This window comes from Solea senegalensis, linkage group LG3 (assembly GCF_019176455.1).
Source record: "Solea senegalensis isolate Sse05_10M linkage group LG3, IFAPA_SoseM_1, whole genome shotgun sequence".
Lineage (NCBI taxonomy): Eukaryota > Metazoa > Chordata > Actinopteri > Pleuronectiformes > Soleidae > Solea > Solea senegalensis.
The window spans coordinates 27,592,245-27,611,255 of record NC_058023.1 but is presented as its reverse complement, the minus strand read 5'-3'; the positions used below and the strand labels follow the sequence as shown (position 1 = coordinate 27,611,255).

At 43.8% G+C, this 19,011-nt stretch overlaps 1 protein-coding gene across 2 annotated transcripts; it reads right to left on the bottom strand.

Annotated features, from left to right (window-relative positions):
- Nucleotides 1-1,154: 1,154 nt before the first annotated feature.
- Nucleotides 1,155-11,714, bottom strand: cntn1b (contactin 1b). 2 transcript variants are annotated; one of them, XM_044022844.1, is made up of 24 exons: nucleotides 11,576-11,714; nucleotides 10,030-10,105; nucleotides 9,898-9,933; nucleotides 9,469-9,595; nucleotides 9,187-9,368; nucleotides 8,311-8,406; nucleotides 8,007-8,219; nucleotides 7,812-7,911; nucleotides 7,539-7,723; nucleotides 7,040-7,164; nucleotides 6,812-6,929; nucleotides 6,570-6,720; nucleotides 6,312-6,439; nucleotides 6,026-6,198; nucleotides 5,767-5,890; nucleotides 5,451-5,618; nucleotides 5,182-5,331; nucleotides 5,015-5,085; nucleotides 4,668-4,920; nucleotides 4,435-4,556; nucleotides 3,608-3,797; nucleotides 3,368-3,489; nucleotides 2,317-2,473; nucleotides 1,155-2,226 (listed from the first exon to the last, which is right to left on the bottom strand). In XM_044022844.1, exons 2-24 carry the CDS (start codon nucleotides 10,082-10,084, stop codon nucleotides 2,144-2,146), a joined length of 3,129 nt encoding a protein of 1,042 aa, XP_043878779.1. In that variant the 5' UTR covers nucleotides 10,085-10,105; nucleotides 11,576-11,714; the 3' UTR covers nucleotides 1,155-2,143. The 2 variants fall into 2 exon arrangements, with proteins under 2 accessions (XP_043878779.1, XP_043878780.1); XM_044022845.1 differs by lacking the exon at nucleotides 11,576-11,714 and adding an exon at nucleotides 11,395-11,524.
- Between the last annotated feature and the right edge of the window lie 7,297 nt (nucleotides 11,715-19,011).

Here is a 19,011-nt window from a genome sequence, read left to right as displayed (position 1 = left end):
GTGACGTCACATATAGTAAAGCAGAAAATATGTCATATGTGTATTATTAGAACAAGATATTCATACAAATAGCTGATCAGCCAGTCAGGCGTCAGCGGCTCAGTGGATTAAGCCGTGTAGACATGGCCAAGACCTGCTGAAGTACAAAGTGAAAACCAGAACGGAGAAGAACGCGTGTTTAAGTGACTTTGAACATGGCACGGTTGGTTATGTTCAAAGTCAGACGGGCTGGTCCGTGTCTTTTTCCGAAACTGCTGCTGCTCTACTGGGATGTTCACACACAACTGTCTCTGGGGTTTACATGGAATAGTATGCTGGGAAATTCTCCAGCAATCCTCTGGGAGAAAAAAATGTCCTGTTGATGACGGAGGACGGAGGACAACGGGGGGAACCACTGATTACAACCAGGGTATGAAGAAGACATCTTGTGGAAACCTTGAAGCAGCAGCAGACATGTACATGTACAGGTGGTAGAAGATGAATGAATGAATGAAGCTTTTTTTTTCTGTGTACACGCAATGTCCAGAGTCTAATTTGAATATGCATCATTAATTGACTGTATCACCCAGAAACTGATTTAGCACTATATGCACACTGTTGTTTTCTCACATCCTCCACCTGAGACAGCCATAGTTATCCCACGGTTCATGCCTTCCACGGTGGCATAATTTGACGTTTTTACCCCGCAGTTTTCTTAGAAAAGTGCTGGCACGTTTAAGAAAAGCCAATCCTGTGGCTTCTTTGATTTGATCACTGATTTCTAAATAAATCTGTATGGTCTAATGAGTCCAAGCCTCCACAAAAGACTATAGGCCCATACAGAAGAGCCACACTGAGCTGATGTAAATAAAAGCAGGAGGGGCTTTCAGTTTCACAACATCAGGTCCTTCAATATTCTTCTCTGGAGGTAGACTCATTGCTCTGCCAATGAAGAACACTTGCTGTGGCAGCATTGATTTCAGCTTCACACAGACTTTCCCCTGTCTCTGTCCATGTAATTTGTTTGAAGGGAAGGAGGTAAAATGGGGGAGATAAAAGCCACACACACAATGCTATTCACAAGGGCTTCTATAAAGCAAAAATAAATACAATAAACAAGCATGCATTGCACTTGAAATGTAGAATATGTTAACAGCATTTAGTGCAACAAATACTTTTACTTTTTCAGAACTGAGCTTTTATTGGCAGGAAAATAAAGACCATGAGAAGGCATGTGTTACAGTTCAGATTTGATATCAAAACATTATATTGTGTCGTGTTATTTGGAGTCATGGTTAACTGGGATGGGGGTGCGTATAGCATGAGGATGTACTGCCATCTGCTGTTAAAGTTCACACTACATTACATACAGGTTTCAAGCTCAAAGGAAAGCGAGAAAGGTCAAGATGGCGACGGCGACGACAACACAGGTGTGTGTCCTCTGTTTAATGTTCTGCAGCTCGGCAAAAAGACAGAAAATAACATAGTGATGTTGCATGGTATGTACAGATGTCGTGTTAAAACATTGGCGACACAAAACTTTCCAAAGTGATGGGATAAAAAAAATGTTCTACACACATTATTCTAAAGTGATTGTACTCTTTACCTGTAAGCTAACACCATTGAAAATGTGAGAATGAATAAAAAAAACAACAACTTTAAAACAAACAAACAGGGAGGAAAGAAATTGTACACACACACACAAAAAAATTACAAGCTCTTATTCCTCCTTTCAAACCAAATGCAGCGATTACAATACTGATCTTTTTATACTGTTTGCTGTTGACAGATTAATAGTGCTTGCTAAAAATAAAAATAAAAAAGTTCTTCTGCTTTAATATTGTCTGTCCAGCTCATTTAAACTGCAAACAGAAAGGAAGCATAAGAATTTATTTCAAAAAAATACACTTGACAACTTAAAAATTACATTTGCAGATGTATTTTTATTCCTATACTAAAAGTAGATAGAATAAGCCATGTTATACCACCAGTCCTAATACAGGAAAAAGGTTATAAAAACTGTAATTAATGTTATTTCTGTGGCATGACAGATGCTTATAATGAAGACTTTTAATCGTGTGAAGAGAGTGCGGAAGTGAAGACTGGCTCGCTTACGATGTGCTACCCAGAGTCTTTTATATACACGTCACTTATGGCAGGCGGCTCAACCTTGCAATCCCACAATGCACAGCGCCAGCAGCACCAAAGACACCAGGCTCAGATTTGGCGTGATCATGGACGCCTTACCTGAGGGAGCAGAAATATCACAAGATAAATGGACCAAGAAGATGATAAAACAAAATCTCCCATTAGTCATTTTAATTATTTTAGTGTTACCCTTAATGCTAATCTTCCTGATTGGTCCGTCTCCTCCTTCATAACGGCCGCGCACCATCAGCTCATAGTCGCCGACCTGAGGCATGGGGAAATCCATGAAGTGCCAGCCAGTGATGTAGACTTTGCCATAGATGTAGCCCGTCTTTCTGAACATGACCTAGGAAAGAAAAAACATAGGGTTTCAGCACTTCTATTAATGTCATCTGGATGTGTCTCAAACTCATTTTCAAATGTCTACATAGTCTAGCACCCAGTGCCTTTCCAGGTTCATCCAAAGACATGACGGTAACAGAGTATGGTGATTAATGCTAACTGAAAAATATCACAACGGAGAACTACATTTGGACAATCTGCCTTCTCCAGTAAAGGGGCTGTCAATGCTGGAACACAACTGAAATCAAATTAATCTCAGATATAAAATTGTTTACAACAATGGTTAAAGGAATACTAAACCGATTTGCATTTAGCTTTGTATTAGTAGTAACTATAGTGGTAGTATTTTTGAAAAAGTGTGCTTCCCAGCCTCAGTTTCCCCTGAGTCGAGAAATATCTTCAATGCTAATTCCGCACTTCTAGGGGGACGGGACCTCATTCCCAGAATGTAAACAGTGTCCACCACCTTTGCTAACAGTTATGCTAACAGGACCAAGTGTCACTGGTGGGCATTACGTGCTGGCTAAAAGAAAACACAAAGCTGTACCCATTCATTTTTTCACATCCTGATGGAAGTTATATTTGGCTTTAAAGGTGTACTTAACAATGCATGGTTTTGTGGTACATATTTTGGCGTATTGTGAAATGTAGCTTTAGCATGTTGCGCTGGTTATGTACAATGTATTTTATGGTACCATGTATTGCAGTTTTGATGTGCTGATTATTTTATTACACTGATCATGTTGTACGTAAAGAGTTAAGAGTTAAAATCTAGAAATAGATATAAACTCTCCGTAAAGCACATCAGTTGCATTCTCTGTATTGGAACAGTGTTAAACTGCATCGCTCCCTATTCAAATAAAATTCTGTTGTATTGTATGAAAAATTCCACACACACCTTGTAGTAGAGCGGGAAGGAAATATTGCCAAACCAGTCGTACTGGATGTGGTCCCACCACACATACAGCCATTTTCCCGTCCAGGAGATATAGCGCCACATTCTGGGAGGCTCTGGAGGCGCTGTAAACAAAACTGCTTGTCAAGACGCATGTTTATATATTGTCAAAAAAGGATTACACATTATAATGATAAGAATAGGTGGCTATTATTTATAGGTCGTCGAGGTTATCAGTCCTACGTGGTCTCTTCGTGAACATCTCGCAGTGTTCGCCCGGTGGTCCAAGGCCGGCGCCGTTGAATCCACGGACCTCGATGAGGTAGTGCGAGTCTGGCAGCATGTTCTCCAGCCTGGTCTGATTGACGGTGGCTGGAACAAATATGCGATGGGCTCCCGGCTCTGGGTCGTCGTACTTTCTCCAGTATTTGACCTGGTTCAAAATGTACAATTTCAATGTGTAACATTTATGATTTCTAAAACAGGCTAGCCGCCCACTTGAGTTTAACCAATCCAACATTATTCTCTTTTGTTGTATACTATTTATTATGATTGTAGTTAATTAACTTGTAGTGTATGTTGTGTCCTATGTAGGACACACACAAGGATTTCTTGTGTGCATGTTTCCTGGCTATATAAATTACTGGTTTGCATTCCTTACAGTGCCCTAAAGTTGACATTTTCTTTGCTGATAACTTAGAATATAAGTTGTGTGGACTTACACAGAGGTCCTAATTTCTCAGTAAATTTGGTGGCTGGCTAGTCTGTGGGTTTACTTTTGTGAATTTAATGTCAAACTTTTAACTTGATTTTCTAATATGGAATCACAAGATTAAAGACGTGTGGTCCCAGGTGTTTTATTAGCCTTTATTGGTATCTCAAGTCAAGAGGACCCTGTTTGTCTTAGCCCTTAAAAATCCCACTACAGCCTTTTAAGGGTTTTGAGTGACCACATGTACCAGTTCCGAATTATGGATCAATGAGTTGGCTATATAGTTAAAAAGTTAGTTTTTGAGGTTAATGAATTTTTTTTCAGTTGGTTAAAAAGGACTTTGTAAAGCTTTGTATACCTGGTATCCCTCAATGTACTGCTGCAGGCCTGTTCCAGTGTCAACCACAGGCAACCACCACACCAGAGCCTCAGTGGAGGACACTGGCCTTGCATATACGTCTGTTGGAGGCTCTATAGGCACTGGAGAAATGAGACAGATAAGAAAACAGTTGGTCATCTTCCCAGGTTCACACCCTCTCATTTTCCGAGGTAACTTGATGACCCAAGAGCCAAAACCAAAACAAAAATTACCATCTCGTGGATAGTAGATGACCTGGGTAAGGCTGTATGGTCCGTCTCCTTTCACATTAAAAGACTTGATTTTCACCTGGAACTCTCGCACCTGGAAGTCTTCCTCAGTAGGGATGAAATAGCTGTCTCTGTGAACATAACGCCTCGTCTCAGGGTCGGAGATGGTCTTGTACAACCACTCGTACGCATCATGGGGCTTGAACGCGACGATGTAACCAAACTTCTTGCCGGAGAAATACCATGGCTGCACAGGCTAGAAAAGGCAAAAAATAAAGGGGGATATTTTAAGATGTACTCAAGTTCTTTCATAACATCACAAGTGTCACATGAACTGAAAGACTACGCACTGTCCATGTGATGACAATCTCCCCATTTCTACCTCCGTATCCAGCTACATCAGTGGGTGACACCACTGGAGCTGAGAAAAAAAATGTCACAAATGTGTTATTAGAGTTCTTTCCTCCACAACTCTCGTGCTGAAAAGATGCACTAAGTGTTAGTGGGCTCTCCTTACGAGCATCCCAGGTCTTGATCTTGAGGGAGGGGATGCTGGCCTCTCCGGAACCATACTCGTTGGTGGCAATGATCCTGAATTGATACTCCATCCAGGGATACAGGTCTGTCACTTCTACTCTCTCCAAACTGCCGTCAACAACAGCTGGAGCTGAGAGACACATGAAGGACACCCAATTCAAGTTGATCAGTTCTTATTTGGTAGTGATAGCCCAGCCTGCCACAACCATGGAGCAAGCTGGCCCTCTACTGGTGAAGAGCAGTACTCACATGTGCTGGCATCCCTCCAGTCATCCTCATACAGAGCCCAGTAATGCCTGGTCTGAACAGTGTAGTGGAGAATGGGACTATTGTGATCCGCTCCTTTACTCCACAGGAGCTTCACCCATGTGTCCCCGATCTCCTCCACCCGGATCACACCAGGAGGCCCAGGAACACCTGGATTGGAGAGGAATATTCATGGAAAGAAGGTTGTCGAAAGGATATATGTTACAATGAGTAATCATGATTGTGATTTCCCTATTCTTATTTCCTCTGGATAAAAACACAAAAAAGAAAATACACTTCTTACGACGCTGATACTAACCTACAACCTTGAGGTCAGCGTATGCTGAGTCATTGTCCACCACAGTCTGAGCTGTGCAGGTGTACCGACCCTCGTGCCAAATCTGGACATTCTTTATTCTAAGGTCACCTCTGCCATCTTCACTCTGGGGATCAGACCAGAGGAGGGAAAGGGTTAGGGGTTAGAAAATGGGTCATTGCTTGATGCTAATGAAAGGTTAAATGACCAACTGGACCATCTGTGAAACTAAAAATGGGGCTTCGATGAATCATCGCCGTACCATGACACGCTCGTAGTGTTGCCACTCAGAGTCAAAGTCAATGACTCTGAAGTCGATGGCCCAGATGAAGGTGATGTCCAGCATGGGGTCAAATGAAGCAGCGCACATCAGGGTGACCTCATCCCCAACCTTAGCCTCAGTGTCCTCAGGAGGCACAGTGAGGCTGGTCGGATCTAGGTCATAGAATACAACAAATTAATGTAAAGGGTAAGTTTGTTTAAAGTGTGTTTAAGTCTGTAAATGAGTGTTTAAGTAAGTAAATGAGTACATAAATGCCATTATCAACCTGTAATGGTGAGATAACCCGAGCTTTGGGCCTTCCCTCTGTCATTCTCAGCAGAGCAGGTGTAGATGCCCTCATCATTGCTGGTGGCATTAAGGATCTCCAGAGTCCCATCATACATGATCGAAATGCTAAAAAGGAATGGAATTAATGAAGGTAAGCTACTTGGTTAATGCAGATCAAAGAAGCCCTGTAATGGTTTGAATACTATTTATTGCAGTGTCTTTCCGTTCCATTGCGTCTTCTTCTTCTCGTACTGACCGTGAATTGTTGAAGAGCAGCTCCTTGTCCTTAGTCCAAGTGAACCGGGGTCTCGGAGCGGCTCGGGGTTTACACTCGATCACCACACGTCCGTCTCTTGCTCCAAGCAGCTGCTTCTTTACAGGGTTCAACTCAAATGTAGGAGCACAGGCTGGGGGGGAGATTACAGAGCGGTGAACGGTCGTTCTCTTGTGACCGGACATATGTTTATATCATAAGTGTAGTTGTTTGCCAGGACTCACCGATGACGCGCAGCTCGGCGTTGGCATATTTGATGCCCCAGAAATTCTCAGCAATACACTGGTACATCCCAGAGTCGTCAAAGGTCAGACTGGAGAACTTCAGCTCACCTTTGCCATACTGGAGATAAACACATACACAAAACCCAAATTCATAATTGAACACACTTTAGAAAGGGAAACTAAACACACACTGAAACGACAAGTCTTGTGAAAGCGCTCAGTTTTCACCATATATCCATCTTTGTACCAGCGGATGAAAGGAAAGGGCTTCCCCGATGCCACACAGCGCATGGTATGTTCGGAGCCAATGTCGATCTGAGTGTTGTTGATGGTTTCGGCCCACTCTGGGGCAGCTGATAAACACAAAACCGGCATTGACTGATTAAAGATGTGCCACAGAAAGCACTGCATTTGTGTTCTCTTGTAAACACAAACACACACACTTCACATCACAGACATTTGATTTCATTGTACTGCTTTGGAATAATATCCCTGGTTTCATTGCCCTGTGTTTTGAGAGTACACTACAATCGACTGCTGGTAGAGGACACTCCAATGCTGATGGGACTCAGATCTGGATTGTTTTTTCAGGGCTGATCGTCAATTTCGACAATGTGTTGTTGTGGTTGATGCATGCAAATAGGCATTTGAGAGGGCAGCTGTGTATAAATTCAAGGCACTACTTCAGATTCCGAGTCCGATTCAAACAATGCTCAACTTGACTTACACTCCACATAGAGCCAGGCCTTGTGCCAGTCCTTCCCTTTGGTGTTGATGGCCTCACACTCATACCCCCCAGCGTCTTCGTACTGTACATTGTACAAATGAAGCACAGCTCCCGACTCGCTGATCTCATGATTTGGCGGGAGATCTGTGGCGTCGACCTTCCTCCAAACAATGTGAGGGATGGGACTGGAGGACGTACAGATATATGAAATAAGCAAAGCATCACACAATACATTCTTTGTGCACCTTACTGTGGTCATCCTTGAACACTTACTTTCCCAGCGCAAAGCACTCTAATGTAATATTAGAGGCCAGCATGGCAGTAGTTTCTGGGAATCTGACCCTGATGTCCGCTGCGTACTTCCTTTCCTCACCTGAAGCAAAAAGTGATTTATTTTTTTACACTGGAGGAGAAAAAGGCTTCCTCTTGTTCAATTTTCTTCTTAAAATGTAACACAGATGGACTAACCCTCTTCAGTGGGTAAAGGGATGAGTGGGATGAACTTGGAGAAGACACTCTTGCCGGTGATGGGACTGGAAACATAGCAGGAGTAGTTTCCTGCGTCCTGAGCTTCCACCTTGGAAATGTAGAGGTTTCCCGTTCTCTGGGAGACGAAGCGGCGTCGATCGGTGTTCAGGAACACTGGGAACTCGTTGAAGATCCAACGGTAAGTCACCGCCTCTGCAGGAGAATGAGGAAGATAATTGATAATGAAGTGACAATCCGCCAATGTGCAGTGCAAAGATGGAACTGCTTATAAAGTCTTACATACCCGGCCAAGCTTTTGGAGGGGCACACAACAAAACTGCTCCCTGTCCTTGTTTGACAAACACCGACTCTCTCTCCTCATCAGAAAACTCCTCCACAACTACAACCACAACGGATATAATGTTAAATATGAATAATAAAAAGGAAATACATGAACATATTTACAACGCAATCATCATACCGGAAACATCTTTAAGGTCCTGTGTGTAAGATGTGGTAACATCTAATGGTGAGAGTACAGTTTCTAATAAACACCACCACCATTCATCCCTTTATATAGCCCTTCAGGGAACAATGATGGCCTTCCCATAGCAGACGGTTGTCGTTCTTCTTAATTTGCATAGTAACGTTTCGTTTCAAAATGCAACATACACACACATACTACTGTCAAAACGTTGCGATATAAGATCGCGGCCCACAGAAAGCAAAGCCTGGTGTAGATATAAGTGGCTTATTCTAACGCTATGGCAACCACACACCATTCTAAATGTTGCATCTTGGATCCTTTAATTCTGTTTTAATTGATGAAATTTTTCATCCCTGTTAGCTCAGCTGGTAAGGAGTTGCACTTAAAAACCACAATCCCTGCTTTGCAACCCACCTGTGACTGAAAGATTGTGTTATGTTTTGACTCCAGATGTGAGGGAGTCCCGCATGGCCTATATTTGGTTACATTGCCATTTAAAAATATGACAATGAAAAGATTATAAAACCTTTACTGTCGGAAAAAAGGGACCAGTGGCCAAGCATCAAATCTGGCCCTGGCTAAAAAATTTTTGGACACCCCTTGTCTGTGCCTGGGGAGCAAAGGGGATTGATTATGAGCCCAATTCCTTTCCTCTTCCCCAATTAGCTTTCAAATCTGTGTTTATGCGCTCACATCCAAACTTGACCCTGGCCTCCTTGCTGATGACAGTGCCGTAGATGTTCCTAGCCACGCACACGTATGTGCCAGCGTGTTTCTTCTGTCTGGGGTTGGTGATAACCAGGTTACCCCCCACCAGACTGTAGTGCTCATCTGGCTGCTCCATCAGCTTGATCTCCCAGTTGTCTCGACGCCACCTTGTCGTCATAAAAAAAACCCAAACATTGATATGATATGACACCATACATATGTATGTTTGCAGTGCATGTGACATAGCACATGAGCTAAGCGTGTAACCTGTATGAAGCTGGAGGGTTCGCCCGTGCCCTGCAGTTCATGGAGATTCTCTTGTCGGGCGAGTCCTCGTTGTAAACCACATCCACAGGCTCCTCCTCAAAGATGGGGCCATAACCGGTGGCATCATCTGACAAAACGTATCATAATGATCAGGAAAGGATCTGTATTGTCATGATACGACCAAAATCATGACAAACTCCACACAGAAAGGTGCCAGACTGGGATTTGAACCCAGCATCTTCTTGTGGTGAGGCAACAGTGCTGACCACTAATCCACCTCATGAAGCAAATAATAGTAAATGTAATTTGTTTAACTTTCCATGTCCGGTACCACCAGAGGAAACTCCTGTACTACCGGTGGTACCGCGTACCACAGTTTGAGAACCGCGTGTTCAGTGTGCCCTGCTAATTCTGAGGACTTGAACTCACCTCCATAAATTCTTGGCTCACCAAACAGAACAGCCACTGCAAAGCAAAACAAGATAACAACGTTTACAATATACAGCTTTTCAATCATATTACTCTGTGATGGTTTTTTAAGGCATTTAATGTGTTTCTGACCTGTGAAGGAGATGCAGGAGAACAGGGCCAGGAGCAGTAAATCCGTGGAGGCCATGTTGTTTATCAGGACATAAAACTAAAGAGAGAAAATGTAAGATTTCAGAATAACAATATACATATAATATGTGGAATGTGGCCCAACCTTGGCACTGAATGAATGGATTCTCCACACTAGAAAAGCATCAGACACCCTTAAATTATTCAGGACGTGAGTGACTCAGCAGAACACCGAGCACCGAGTGTGTCTGCACACGCACCTGCAGAGACACACACACACACAAAGCACTGCTCTGCACGTGCAAACAACTTGGACTGGCAAAAGCGACGTATGCTTTACGTGTCACTTAAAACAACACTCAATGAAACCTGTCCACCAAACTTCTTCTTTTGCTGCTGATACAACAACAACAAATGAAATGAACAAATATAGTCTCTGGAGTATTTTCTTATTCTGTTCATTTCATTGACGGCAACACAGAAGCTTTTCTTCTTCTACTTCAGAAGATCAGGGAATTTGATCATTTCACAAAATACAATAAAAAACATCAGCAAAAACAACTATTGTAAACATAAAAGCTTCTTCAACCTGCACCGTGCAACCAAGGTTTATTTATTCTGCACAATCTGCAGAAGCCAGTCTTTTCCCTGAGACATTGTGGATGAAAGATGGTACAGACAAAATATTCGAAGTAGAGCACAGGAATAAAGATAAATCTCCAGCAGAGGCCTACACCCAGAACAGCACACTGACATTCAGAGACTGCAGCAGTGGCACTGACTCTTCGTGTGACTCAACACAAATATCAGACTGCATGCACTAGCACTAGCACTAGCAGACAACTACATCTTATCCATCCATGGCCCTTTTTCATCATAACAACAGAGTGAGTTTTATCTGCCCCTGCATGATCCTCTGCACTGACAGCAGCACAACCTCAAATCACGCAGTAATCCCTTTACAGATCCTCTTTAGACCAGAGATGATTTAGGTCAGCACATGTATTAAGCCTTGCATCTGGGGTGGGTCACTGCAGACTGACTGAATAAATAAACAGTGGTTTTATTATGCTTTGTGGTTTATTATTTCACTGATTGTGCTGTTTGTTAATGACATTAACTCAACCTGGATTGTATTTATGACTCTACATCTAACACCATTCCATGAAGGACTTTTACCAAACAGGATGTGGTGCATCCTGCAGCTCCAGCTGCGCACTTTGCGCACACACACTCGGGACACTGTCACCTTGCGTCTCCTTCCACTGTCCATGTTTAAACTATAAGCTGAAGTAGTTTTTGTTTTAAGAAACCACACAGAGCTGACTTCATTACATTCTCTCTCTAAGTACCTACGCAGCTCCTTACATCACTCCGCTCCAATGACGACTGAGCGGCACCGGCAGCTCTGCAATGCGGTACTCTGGCTGGGCCGGTCCATTTTCTGCACCGCACAGCGCCAACACTCTCGCGCTTGATTCCCACATCGGGGTCCGGACATCAGAGTCACTCAGGTCGCATGCTCAACTGATGATGTTCGCGCTCTTACCTTTGAGGCAGAGAGGGGGGTAATCTCAGCACATTGTCCGGATGGCACACCTGGACCCGAACCTTATCGTCCCGCAGCCCACCACCACCACCACCACCCACAAGAGCGTCCCGTTCAGCTGAACTTTTCTATTGGATGGCGGAGGATGAGAGGCGCCTCTGGTAGGCAGCAAGGATGCTGCTGCGATTGGTCCATGAGAGACAGAGGAGGGAGGGAGGAGAGCATCATGATGCTGCTGCCTCTGCATCCTCCAGTCAGAGACTAAAAGCAGCAGGAATTGTCCGTTTGTTCTCTTTATATGTAAGAAAATCCCATAGAAATACACAATGATTGTGATTTGGTCAGTGGAGGTGCAAATGTAACAGTTACTGCAGCACATTTGTAACACACTGCAGTTAATTACACACCTCCTATTCCTTTAATTGTTCCTTTTCATGTTACAATTTTACACAAAATGCATGTTAAGTTTTTATAAATTTAAAGCCCACATAGACCGGAAGCTCCAATTAATGCTGCGTTTGTGTGTGTGTATCTGCATCATTACCTCGTTTATGAAACCCTAAAGTTTCAGAACAAACAGTTCAGCCACCGCTGAGAAAATAGTGTTTTACTGGGCTCTGCGAAGCGGATCGGCACTTCCTTAATTTGATGTCGTCATCAAAAATCCTCACCACTCCTCTCACCACCGTAGCGCCTCCTAGTGCAGGCACTAGTCTGGGCACATCCGGTTGCGTACATTAAACCGCAGAAGAAGAACTACTCTTGTTGTAGCTGCTGAGATGCAGAGCATCCACCGTGCCAGAGGGGGAGCTGTGTATCTGAGAGCTGGCCTATCTATTACATGACTTCCAGGTACCTGGTCAATCACAGGACAGTGGGAAAGCTCTCGTTGGCTGGCCAATCACAACACAGTCCACGTTCTGGGGGTGTGGTTTTGGTCTGAAACAGCGCGGCTAACGAGAGCGTCAGTGAGGAGATATTTTGATCGGCTCGTTTGCAGCGATTAGGAGGTTTTTAACCATGAAAACAAGTTCATATGTGTAAGTAGACCTCCATAACTAACATATATGTGTGATACAAGCATTCTATGTCACCTTTAAATTTTACTCTGACATTTTTGGGGTGCCCATCTGGTTTAAAGGTGGTTTCTGGTGACAAGTGCTTGTGTTATTTCTGTATTAGCATTGTCGTTATGCACAATTTGACACTGTACATACAGTATGTTTATTTGATAGAGGGCACATTTTTCCTGGTCCACTTGCAGAGTTTTTTTATTCGCCTCCTGTCAGAAACAAACGGAGGCTCGCTCGAAAAGATATTCAACACAAACTGAAAATGAAGACACATCACCAAGTTGTATTTAAGTATGTTGTCTTTATTTTGGACCTATAGGGATCAGTGTACAGTCACAACATGCGACTGTAGACTCATACTGAACAAAGCGCGTGCCTTCCTTTTATCAGTAAAAAAGGGAGAGAAGACACAAGTAAAAGTGGCAGGTATAAAGAAAGCTATGTCGTTTAAGGACAGGTAGTACAGCGTATAACTTTTCTACTACAGTTCAGATCTCAGCATTCTCATATTGGCCCTGCCACTCCTTGGCTTAGATCACCGACCGACATCTCCTCGAACGCTTCCCCTGAAGGCAGACCTTCATTGTTGCGCCACATGTTTCCGTGCAGTTATTGTCCTCCGCGCCTTCAAAAATGTGAAGCTCTTCGCGGAGCTTGTTGTTCTCGTCGTTAATGGTCTTTTTAGTCAAGAGGAGCTTGCCGCAGTCGCTAAACACAGCCTTGTCGTGCGTGACCTTATCCCGAAGCTTCCGGTTAACCTCCATGAGGATGTCGTTCTCCTTCTTTGTGGCGTCGATCTCGGCTTTCATCTTGTGACACTTGTTGAGCCACGGTCTGGCGTTTTGGTGTTTTTCTTTCAAATCTTTGAGCCTGCAGTGGAGGACGTTATTCAAGTTCATCTTGGCCTGTCGCTCGGCTTTCAATGCCGCGTACAGGGCCTTTGAATTTGTGTCGCCTTGTAGTTCTTTGGTCAAGTCCTCAAGTTGTTTGTGCAGCACGAGGTTGCACAGGTTTAAAACGCTGTGCTCCTGCTGAATCTTTTGCATTTTGTCTCGGAGGCGGTTTTGCATGGAGAGTTTCTGTTTGAGGTCCTGAAGCTGACGCTGCAGCGCGTCATTTTCCTGGCTCAGAGTTTTGATGCCCGTCTTGAAATTCTTGTATTCGCTCTCCAAAGCTTTCAGATTGCACAGTTCCTTTGCTATCCCAGCAATCTCTTGTTGGAGGTTATGTTTGTTTTGGATGAGGGTCTGTGCTTTTTCTTCTGCCACTCTCTTTTTCTCCTCCAAGGTCCTTTGAGCCTGGAGTTCTTTACGCAGCCTGTTCCTCTCCTTCTCGAGGTGTTTGTTTGTCCCTTTGGCCTCCTTTTCGGCCGTGTTGAGCTTTTCACATTCACGTTGCAAGTCCTGGTAATTTGCATTCTTACCGACACACTGATGTCCTTCAGAGTCATTCTGCAGAGTGGGGGCGTCGTCACCCTGAACCTCCGCGAGAATTACCTGTTTACGCGTAAACATTGTGCTGATCTCCTGTATACCACTGTGTATGCATGTGACCGTAGTGTTGCATTATTGCCTTGTTTTCCCATTGCTTCCTCTTCTGCAGCTCTCTGGAAGGATCGTTTGAGATTGGTGTTGTTGGTGACGGTGTCTCACACCAGTAAACGTATCATAAAATATGACGTCATTTTTGTCCAGCCTTTGAAGTGTGGTGATGATCATTTAATTCCAATCCAAGAATTTCTCTTCTCTCAAGCCTTTTGGTTCACAAAAGGCTATGGGAAGGTTCATGTATACACAAACCCCCCCTGCTGGTCAAAGACTGTAAAATGTGTTTGCAGTCATTTAAACTGGATGTGATGCTATCAAAGCTGTCTTGCCACAGTTAGGGCACGGGAATAATAATAATGACTGCCAGGAAGAAGAAATAAATTATAAAAGTCAACATCTTCAGTTAACGACCAATTTTGCCCATTCAGCTCGTCTATGTCATATTTTGTGCGTGTATATTAGATAGCTTTTTGAAGAACATGAGCCATTTTCCAATCAAAAATAAATGGGCACTCTCAGCTTTGATCCGTCTGTGTGCTGCTGTGGCAACAGAGTTAGGAAATTAATTTGCCTTTGATGGGTGCAAAGCAGATTGTAATCAGATCAAAGGCAACAATATGAGTCCTCTGCCAGAAATGCACATTTTATTTTTACTTCTGGTGTTAAAATTACCTCTCGTAGACTTAGCATTCACTTTGAAATTACTCTTCAAAATCTATTTTACAAAGCTTGCAATCTGCACTGAAGTGTTGGGCCCCAACACTAGGCTTGGCTCTAGGGTGGGACCCCGCTATCCCTCTGCGTTGGGTACACTGGTCCTTCCTAGAGGAGACCTCTGGCCACCCTTGAGAGGTGTTAAACTACTCCCATTTTCTCTTACCATTGACTGCCAAGTTAAAGTCAGCTCTTATGTTGTAAATGCTGTCTTTTTTCCCCACAGAAATCTACAGAAATATATTCAGCAAAGACTCCTGGTTCTTACAGCGTTGTATGATTTATCATTTTTGTCAAAAAAGGATTTTTCAAGAAGTACTTTTTAATGATTTTGACCCAATCACAGGACAAAGACAAAGACAGCACACAAAGACAAGTCTTAACACATGGTCATCCTTATTGCCACGGTTTATCCAAGCCACATATTTGATTTTGGCAAGGGTTTAACGGCGGATTCCCTTCCTGACGCAACCTACACCAAGAAGTAGACGTGTTTGATATGTTGGTTTATGGTTTATGGACTCTGCCCAATCAGGCCATCTATCTCCTGCCTCCGTTTCCCCAGAGAGCTCTTCCACTTGGGCCAGCAACACCCTTTTTTTCTTGCTGATCATAGCCTCAGATTTAGAAATGCTGGTCCTCATCTCAGCCAATTCATGCTTGGCTGCAAACCATCCCAGTGCAAGCTGTAGGTCACTGTCCAACGTCTCCACCAGGACCACCATCATCTGCAAAGACACAGAGACGGAATCATAACACCAAACTGCCACTTGCTGTGCCAAGAAATTCTGTCCATAAACAGAACCTATGACAAAAGGAAGCCCTTGCCAAGTTCAAGCCCAATTGGGAATGGGTATGACTTACTTGAGAGCAATGCCAACCAAACTCTGTCTTGGACAATACAGTCTCCCATGCAATCTCATTCTTGTTACGGCATAGACCTGGTGCTGCAGGGCAAAAACCTCAATGTTCCAACTGAATTTGAGGTTGAACCAACAGACAGCTCCTCTTCCTCACACCTTGGGTGTACGTTTTTGTCCACTGGAGGCTGAGGAGTGTGATTTCCCTCTAGTTGGACCACATCTTCTCCCACTTCTTGAAGAGAGGAACCAACAGTGCTCGTCTCAGGGCAAATGCTTTCCAGGGTGTCACATGTTTTGTCTGAGGCCAGTTCTCTGTTGACATCCCTCTTCACATCCCATGTCGACTTCATCTTCTTCCTTTCTTAGTCCTTCCAATGACATTCATGACTTCAGCATGACTTCACATTCATGACTTCACATCAGCGTCATGACTTCTTCGCCGACATCGCCCGCGTCATGACTTCGTACATTCATGACATTCGACATTCATGACTTCCGCGGCTGCAATGCATGATGACACATTTGTCCCATTGGTGCTTCCACATATGGGACCGTCTCATTCATGAACATACTGTGACATCGCGTCATGACTTCTTCTCGACATCTCATGACTTCTTCACATTTCGCCGGACATTCATGCGCGTTTCGACATCGCGTCATGACTTCTATCATGACTTCGCATCCGCGTCGCATCAGCGTCATGACTTCTCTCATCCGATGACATCTCATGACTTCATCATGACTTGCGTCATGAATTCTCATCCGTGTCATGACTTCTTCGTCAGACATTGACTTCGTGCATCCCGCGTCATGACTTCTTCGTCGACATCCCGTCATGACTTCGACATCCAGCGTCATGACTTCTTATCGCGTCATGACTTCTTTCGACATCGCCGGCCATCGCGGGGGACTTCTTGATTTTCATATGACTTCGTCTATCGCGTCATGACATTCATGACTTCGCATCGCGTCATGAATTCTCGCGTCGGCATCGTGTCATGACTTCGCCATCCCGATGACTTCTTCAATTCGATATCGCGTCATGACTTCGCCGTCGACATCCCGTGTCATGACTTCACATCCCGTGTCATGACTTCTTCGTCTTCGTCGACATCCCGTGTCATGACTTCGACAACAAACCTATGGCGACATCCGCATGACTTCGACATATGACACATCCTGTGTCATGACTACATCAGCGTCATGACTTCGACACAGCATACCGTGTTATGACTTCATCTTCTTCGCTGACATCCCATGTCATGACTTCTTCATCAACATCCCATGTCATGACTTCATCTTCTTCGTCAGCATACCACGTCATGACTTCTTCGTCTTCGTCGACATCCCGCGTCATGACTTCTTCGTCTTCGTCGACATCCCACGTCAGACATCAGCGTCGACTTCTTCGCGACGACATCCGGCGTCATGACTTCGTCGACATCCCGCGTCATGACTTCTTCGTCTTCGTCGACATCCCGCGCCATGACTTCTTCGTCTTCAATGACATCCCGCGTCATGACCTCATCTTCCTCGTCGACAACCAGCGGCACGACTTCGTCGACATCCCGCGTTATGGCTTCGTCGGCGTGTAGCGTCACGACTTCATTGTCGTCGACATCCCGCGTCACAACTTCGTCTTCGTCGACATCCCATGTCACAACTTCTTCTACGTCGACAGCCCGTGTCATGACTTCGTCAACAACCCGTGCGACGGCATCGTCTTCATCGACATCCTGTGCGACCGCTACATCTTTGTCGACATCTGGCGTGATGACTTCATCCTTGTCCTCCACAACCTCAAAACTTTGAAGTTCTTTGTGGAAGTCCCTTATTTTGTTGTGGAGTGTAATATTTTCCTGGTTGGCGCTCTTTTTATCCAAAAGCAGTTTTTCACAGTCGAGAGCTCGAGCCTTGTCATGTTTTAACCTTTCAAGAAGCTTTTCGTAAACTGATTTGATTGTCTCATTCTCTTTCTGAATATCATCAATCTCAGCTTTCAGTTGATGATATTTTTGGACCCGAGATTCCATCACTTTACTGTCAACTTTCAGATCTTTGAGTTTGCACTTGAGGTTATAATTCAGCACAAACCTGGCCTGTTTCTCATCTTTTGCTGATGTATAAAGGACATCCAATTTTCTGCCTTCTTTCACTTTTGTCGAAAGGTCCTGAACCTGTTGATGGAGAGAAATGTTGTGCAGCGCTAATTCTTGGATGTCCCTCCGTTTCTTTTCTATTTTATGTGCCAGGCGACCCTGCATAAAGAGTTCATCATTGAGGTCTTGAATCGTCTTCCGCAGTGTATTGTTCTCCTGGCTCAACGCTTTAACCTCTGTCTTTAAAATGTTATATTCAACCCCCAAATTTTTAAAAGGCTTAAGTTTATTATCCATTTGTACAATTTCCGTCTCGATATTATGGTTGCTTTGGATAAGGGTTTCTTTTTTTATTTCTGCCAACCTCTTTTTTTCCTCCAAGTCTACTTGAGCCTGTAGGTGTTGGTGCAGTTTGCTCTTTTCAGTTCCAAAGTATTTGTTGAAACCCTTAGTAATCTTATGGACTATGAGCCCTTTAAAATCACGACGTAAATCAGAGAAACTGCTATTTGGTTTTGTGGCGTCTGATTCACTATACGCTGGCCAAAGAGCGCAGAGGTGGCTTGTCTGTCCCTCATCGTCTCTCTGCAGGAGAGGGGTATCTTCCTCCTCAAACTCTTCACAAATTCCCTGTTTATGCGTGAACATTATGCATCCCCTTTATATCACTGTATGGTCTTCTCTGCCTTTGCTTTGAGTGTTTCTCTTCAGTTGACATCCGTAATGTTGCATTACTGCCTCCTTTATTTGACCTTCTTCCATCAACTGCGTACCTTCTGAGTGCCCCTCTCTACCTAAGAGAAGTGGAGGACAGAAAATGTGACATCATTTGTGACATCGTGGTCTGCCTTTGAAGAGTTTTTATTTTAAAATAAGAACAACTGTCCAAAAAGAAGATTTAGATATTGCTTGGGCAACATGGCAACAGGTCAAGACGTTAGAAGATTTTCAGCGTCACGTTGACGTTTTACCTGCTCATATGTACCTTTCTTTGTCATCTAAAAAGACAAAGAATGTCCTTAACTTACGGAACCATGAAGAAAACTTCAGCAAAGGGAGAAAAGAGAACCCAATTTGAAATCCTGAAACCAACATTTATTTCATCTTTTTTTTAAACGTCATTTAAAATACAAAATATTT

Coding starts and splice junctions, on each gene's coding strand:
- cntn1b (XM_044022844.1), bottom strand. CDS start 10,084: ATGGCCTCCACGGATTTACTGCTCCTGGCCCTGTTCTCCTGCATCTCC. Junction 9,934..10,029: donor CTCCTGCATCTCCTTCACAG/GTCAGAAACACA, acceptor TTTGCTTTGCAG/TGGCTGTTCTGTTTGGTGAG. Junction 7,165..7,538: donor GGCCTGGCTCTATGTGGAGT/GTAAGTCAAGTT, acceptor TGTGTTTATCAG/CTGCCCCAGAGTGGGCCGAA.